Source organism: Pistacia vera, unplaced genomic scaffold (genome assembly GCF_008641045.1).
Source record: "Pistacia vera cultivar Batoury unplaced genomic scaffold, PisVer_v2 Contig312, whole genome shotgun sequence".
Lineage (NCBI taxonomy): Eukaryota > Viridiplantae > Streptophyta > Magnoliopsida > Sapindales > Anacardiaceae > Pistacia > Pistacia vera.
In genome coordinates, this window is record NW_022196127.1 from 103479 (window position 1) to 110192 (window position 6714).

Genomic DNA, 6714 nt, shown 5'->3' on the forward strand with positions numbered 1-6714 from the left:
ATGGGATCTCCAACAGTTTTCCCCTTTCCTGTTTTTTCACTACTATCAANGGATACCCTAAATTCTAAATTGGGGTTTGGCCATGTTTTTGCCCCAAATCACAAAATCCCTAACTCTCTCAAACTCATCGTCGCCGCTTCTCCTCTGAAACTCATCGTTGCCATTTCTCTTGTCTTCGTTTCGCTTCTCCTCTGTCACAGTCGTCCCTTCTCTGTTAACTTCTTGTGCCTTTTTTTGTGACCCAGATTCGCCGTCGTCGTTTTGCCCCAGTTTCCTCTTCTCTGGCTCCGCTATTTTACCTTCAAACATCTTCGATAGTTGTGTATAATCTGAGGTGTATTTTTGTAAGTCCCTTGTATTATATCTGTGAAGAGAGAGGCGGAACTCAGAAGTTGATATTCGTGGCAGTGATTAGTGATGACTGATGAGGCAGGGGCAGTGATCAGTGATGAGGCAAGGGCAGCAGGTGGCATGTGGGATGTAGGGAGTGGAAGTGGGTGGAAGTGGAGGTGATTAAAGTCAAAGTTAGGTTTTGGTTGGGATGAAGACTGAAGAATGGAGAATCTGCGGTAGAAGTTTCAAAAACTAAACAGTAAAAGAGGATACTTAGATCTGTTCAATTTTGCTTGTTTGCAGAGTCAATTCATTCTCAAACTGTTGCTTTTCTTCTGTAAATTTTTTCTTTTTTCAGATTTTTTTATGTGGATTTATTTGGTTGATGAGGAATGAAAAGACAATTAATAAAGTTTTTTAATCTTTTTCTTTGTTAGGTTATGGGTTTCTATTTCGCTGGTGAGAAAACTTGGGAGAAAACATGGGTTTCTTTTTTCTGTTTGGTTGGCGACAAATTTTGCTCAAAAATGAAGATTTGGGGGTGTAACTGCAAAAATCTAAAATTGGTGTGAACAGTACGGGCACCCGCGGGTCCACCCATACCCGTATAGGGTAGGGTGTGGGTCCAAAATATTGGGCCCGTTTAAATCGACCCGTTTTGGGCCTATACCCATAAGACCCATACCCGCGAGACCCGACCCGTACCCGGCCCACTCGCCCGTTTTGTCAGGTCTACTTATAACTACCTCCACTTCCTAATTAACTAATATACAAAGGAGTGTGTTTCTTAGTTTATATATGAGAAGAAAAACATTTCTTCCTCCCCTTTGTGNCTGGATATGCTGCTAGCGAGTTTGTTAAGCAAGGTGTAAAGCCCGGTGAGCTGACAATTATCTCAAAAGAAGCGGTGGCTCCATATGAACGTTTCACACTTAGCAAGGAATATCTTCTCCCTCACAAACCTTCCAGACTTCCAGATTTCCATGTGTGTGTTGGAAGTGGAGGAGAGAGACAACTTCCTGAGTGGTACATAGAGAATGGAATAAACTTGATCCTTAGCACAGAAATTATTCAAGTAGATCTTGCTTCCAAGGCTCTTGTTAGTGCATCTGGCAAAGTCTTCAGGTATCAAATATTGATAATTGCAACTGGTTCCTCACCGGCAAGGTTGGCAGATTATGGTGTACAAGGAATTGATGCAAAAAATATCTTCTACTTGAGAGAAATTGATGATGCTGATAAGTTGGTCGAAGCGGTTAAAGCAAAGAAGAAGAGAAAGGCTGTGATTGTTGGAGGAGGATATATCGGTCTTGAGGTTAGTGCAGCTTTTCGAATAAACAATTTGGATGTTACTATGGTTTGTCCTGAACAATGTTGCATGCCTCAACTCTTCACCGCTGGTATTGCCGCTTTCTATGAGGGTTATTATGCTTATAAAGGGATCAAAACTGTTAAGGGAACAGATCCTGTTGGATTTACAGCTGACTCTAATGGCGATGTCAAAGAAGTTAAACTAAAGGATGGCAGAGTGCTGGAAGCCGACATTGTTTTTGTCGATGTAGGAACTAGACCTCTCACATCATTATTTATGGGACAGGTTGAAGAGGAGAAAGATGGAATCAAGACTGATGCATTTTTTAGGACAAGTGTTCCTGATGTGTATGCTGTGGGAGATGTTGCTACTTTTCCTGTGAAATTGTACAATGAGATGAGAAGAGTTGAGTGTCTCGACCATGCGTACAAATCAGCTGAGCATGTTGTGAAGGTCATCAAGGCAAATGAGAAAGGCAAAACGACTGATGAGTATGACTACATCCCAAACTTGTATTCTCGAGTCTTTGATCTCTCATGGCATTTTTATGGTGAAACTGTTGGTGAGGCGGTGCTATTTAGAAACATGAATCCAGCATGTTCACTGCGTAAGTTTGGGACATACTGGATAAAAGAGGGGAAGATTGTTGGAGCTTTCCTTGAGAGTGGGACCCTTGAAGAAAATAAGACGATTGCCGAAGTTGCTAGGCTTCAGCCCGCTGTTGATAAGTTAGATGTCATAATAAATAAGTTGGGAAGTTCCTCGAAAGCAATATACAGGTGAGAAACTTATATATATGGATCAGTAATGATCTAAAAATGCTAATGGTATATGAACTATTCTTTGCATCTACGTTTTTATCTGTATCACTTGAAACACAAAAGTTTGTGATACAAACTTAGGAAAGATATTAGTACGGAAATTCTATATACATACAAATTGAAATGTGTAGTCTCTATTCCTAAGCAATTTGTTCATCTCAGTGATAAGGATAGTGGCGTCTCCGTACGCGAAGAAGCTAGCGAAGGAGTTGAAGGTTGAGTTAGGGAGAGTGGTGGGGACTGGGCCATTGGGGAGGATTGTGGCTAAGGATGTCGAGGCGGCTGCAGCTGAGGCTGCCACTCCGGTGGCTGCTTCTCCTTCTGGTGGGGCGGCCGCTAAGACAGCAGCTGCGGCGGCAGGGATTGCATTGGGAAGTGTGGTGCCATTCACGACAATGCAGGGTGCTGTGAGTAGGAACATGGTGGAGAGTTTGAGTGTTCCTACTTTTAGAGTTGGTTACACTATTACTACTGATGCTCTTGATGCTTTGTACAAGAAGGTAACAATTTTTATATTTTTCTTTCTTTAGCTATTATTGATGAATTGGCATTAGTTTATTGCTATAATTAGTATAAGAGAAAATTTATCATAAGAAATCCCCTCTCAAGTTCCGTAAAATAAATTAGACTGCGGTTTATAGGGATGTGAATGAAGTTTACTCTTTAGTTTTAAAAATGTTTAGAGTGATATTATCTGAAGAAAGTTTACTTTGGCTCCAAGAATTGTGTATATGTTGAAGTTTTGTTTTTGATAAATCAGGGTAATTGATGAATCGGTATTAGTTTCTTGCTGTAATTAGTTTTAGGAATTTCTTTGTAGGTTTGGCTTTGAAATATAGAGAAACCCCCTTAATTTTGAAATTGGTTGGAAGACCAATTTTCGAAATTGTCTGCCTGTGATTAGACTCTGGATCATAGGGATTTGCAATTCGAAGATGGATGTAAATGATGTTTACTCTTTAAGTTTAGAATGTTCTTCTCTGGAGGAAGGTTCTTTCACTCGAATTGTGTATATGTTGAATTTTTTTCTGATGATCAGGGTTATGTAATGAAATATTGTTCTTGTTGCTGACATTGGTGATTTTGTGTATCTCTGAATTATTAATTCGGTTGTATTTATTTTTGTAGATCAAGTCCAAGGGAGTGACAATGACAGCATTGCTTGCAAAGGCGACAGCACTTGCATTGGTTAAACATCCTGTTGTGAATTCTAGTTGTAGAGATGGTAATAGCTTTACGTATAATAGTAGCATCAACATTGCTGTTGCTGTGGCTATAGATGGCGGCTTGATTACGCCAGTGCTTCAAGATGCTGATAAGGTTGTTTTAATTTACTTATTTTCTGCCTTGTTAGTGTTTCTTTTATTTTCATTCCTCTCGTGGAAAGAGTTTGCTGCTGAATTTTGACAAGTCTCATAATGTATCCTTTAGGCTGACATTTACACATTGTCGAGAAAGTGGAAAGAGTTAGTTGATAAGGCCCGTGCCAAGCAGCTGCAACCTCATGAATACAATACAGGTAAGCAAATAAATTCCTTCATGAATATGATTGTAAAATATTTGTATGTGAAGTTTTTGTATTCATAATCATGCCATTGAATTCATTAGAATGTTTCCAATTTCCTAGGTTGAAATGCAATCTATGATGCAACTTTTTATGAAGATAACAAAGATTGACTGATTTAAGCCCCCTAATTTGTACTGATTTGTTTATTTTTCCAAGTTTTGCTTGCTACTTATTAGTCATGCAGACAGAAAAGATGTAAGAAGTTACAGTATTTATGTTATGTGCATGGTTTCCTTGCCGAAGAACATTTTGGGTTGTTAATGTTGTCTTATAAGAAAGGTGGAAAGCAGGGTGTTCTGATAACTTGCTGACAAGTTTTTAATGTTTTTGGTGTTCATACTTTGTCTTCAGACTTTTCTTCAAACATTTTTCTCTTTCATAAGTAATTATGTATAGGCATTTCTATGAGGGTTGTACACCAGGTATTGTATTGTGCCTTAAGATCAACCAACATTAATCAAATTTACTGAATCTTGTTTAGGCTTAGGTACATATAGCCCTGCCCAAGGCATCCAATTTAAGTAGCTAATGATTATAGAATTATAATTTGGCCTTCTTTAACACATACTCCCATGGTAATTGATCACACTTTTCTACAAACAGAAATGATGTATAGATAGACGATGTTTCTTTTGACCCCTGAAATCTCTTGTATGTTTTGTTAGTTCCTATAGATACTTGGCTATGTAAATAATTGGAGTCATGTGATTGGAATTTGTGCCATGTTGTAGTTATTGGCAGTCAGCAAAATGTAGCCTAACCTCTTTACCTTGAATGTTGCAATTGTATTTTATTTCTTTGTTTCTGGAAGGGGGCTGGTGGGTTAGGAATTGTGTTTAAGTTGATTATAGTCATCAATGCTCGGGTAACTCGTAGATTTATTATGCCTTTATTCTCTTTTCAATTAATATGCTGCATTGAACAGCAAAGATCTCATGTCTGCTGTTTTTGATTTTTTATTGTTGCTCTATGTTTTAATTGATATTTTTTGGTCCAAGATCCCTGGGTTTCCCATTTCATTTTGTTCATATAATCATTTGGATGTTAGATTTCGCACACCTGGATTTATAGCAGTCTTTTTTTCTGTTACAAGCAAAGGCAGAAGAGAGCCTTGGGATTATACTCTCTGCTGCCTGGAAATTTTGTCTGGCTCTGGTGCCATAAGTTTATACCTCATAATGATGCTTCAACTAATTATAAATGAAAATACTGCTTTCTTTTCTAGCTGCTTCCTGAGATGTATGTTCTTAGATCATGGTAGTTTAAGAGTTTTAGTATCATTAAGTTATCCACTGTTTTAGTTTGGTGATTTTATATTTCCATGTCCTTTCTTTGGGTGTGGCCCGACATGAAATTAGGGTAGGGCTATACTTGACTTTTTACCTGAGTAATATCTGCTCATTATTATTATTGGCTTTCTTTACAGGAACTTTCACTCTTTCTAACCTTGGAATGTTTGGCGTGGATCGCTTTGATGCCATTCTACCACCTGGAACAGTAAGTATTTTTCTATTCAAGTGTGAATATGTCCCAATCTGCCAGATTCTCTGCAAGAGGCGGGTAAATTTTGTATGGATTGACTTACATGACAACGTATTTTCTGGAATTTGTTTATGCAGGGTGCGATAATGGCTGTTGGAGCGTCTGAGCCCACCGTTGTCGCAACCAAGGATGGTAGGATCGGCATGAAGAACCAGATGCAGGTAACAAACAGTTTTGTCATGATGTTTTTGAAATGGTTATTTCTTGATTCAAAATCAATGCAGAGATTCTTACCATTCAAACTTGCAATTTATACAGGTAAATGTCACAGCTGATCATCGTGTAATATACGGCGCTGATCTTGCTCAATTCTTGCAAACCCTGGCAAAGATTATCGAGGATCCCAAAGATCTTACATTCTAGTTGAACATCTCCATCACAAATGAGTTCTTCCCTTTTCAATTGTTGGATATCTTCCTCCATGTATGTTCCCAATGCTCATTTTTTCTGGTCATTGATACGCGATCTTGATGGTGTAGAATCATATACTGAAAATTGTGGGATCTAATCACTGTGTTCAAAACCCTAAAAAGAACAAGAGGAGATTTTGAAGTGCCATGTTTATTTCTTATTTTCATTTATTAACAGTGTTGAAATTTTTTTTTCACTTTGATACCATCAACTCTTGGTTCTGTTGTGTTATTAAATTTAGGCTGTCAATTGTTGTCAAATCTTCTTCATCAACTAGGTGAAGCATTAATATACTTGTCAAGTTTTTGGATTTATTGTTCATCAAGGTTAGTTAATGAATGGATTGAATAAAATTCTGCCTGCAATTTAACTACACTTGAAGCATTCATAATAATTTCTATATCTAAATTTCTGCGCTCTCCTGCAGTAACAGTGCTTTATGGTTTAACCCCATTGCATTTGTTCTCATAAATTTGGTTTTAGGATTATGTAATCTGATGTAAAATTATGTAGTCGTTGGTTAATTGTCAATGAAATATTATGTAATTGGTAAGATGTCTATAAAGTATATGTGCCTTGTGATATCCTAAGAATTGAGATGTGAAAATTGGCTCCGTTTGTTTAGTGTTTTACAATAGTATTCTATTCTGAATTGTATTTTTGGAAAATATGATAGGATGTCGAAAATGTTTTTGAAACATTTTCAGAAAATATTTTCTAAAAATATT

General features: G+C 37.5%; 2 protein-coding genes across 2 annotated transcripts; both read left to right on the forward strand.

Annotated features, from left to right (window-relative positions):
• Positions 1-417: 417 nt before the first annotated feature.
• On the forward strand, positions 418-2428 carry LOC116136400 (monodehydroascorbate reductase, seedling isozyme-like). Its single transcript, XM_031422121.1, has 2 exons — positions 418-493; positions 1140-2428. Exons 1-2 carry the CDS (start codon positions 418-420, stop codon positions 2426-2428), a joined length of 1365 nt encoding a protein of 454 aa, XP_031277981.1.
• A 35-nt stretch (positions 2429-2463) lies between these two features.
• LOC116136401 (dihydrolipoyllysine-residue acetyltransferase component 5 of pyruvate dehydrogenase complex, chloroplastic-like) lies at positions 2464-6307 on the forward strand. Its single transcript, XM_031422122.1, has 7 exons — positions 2464-2472; positions 2598-2966; positions 3595-3786; positions 3898-3985; positions 5460-5530; positions 5653-5736; positions 5834-6307. Exons 1-7 carry the CDS (start codon positions 2464-2466, stop codon positions 5936-5938), a joined length of 918 nt encoding a protein of 305 aa, XP_031277982.1. The 3' UTR covers positions 5939-6307.
• The last annotated feature ends 407 nt before the right edge of the window (positions 6308-6714 follow it).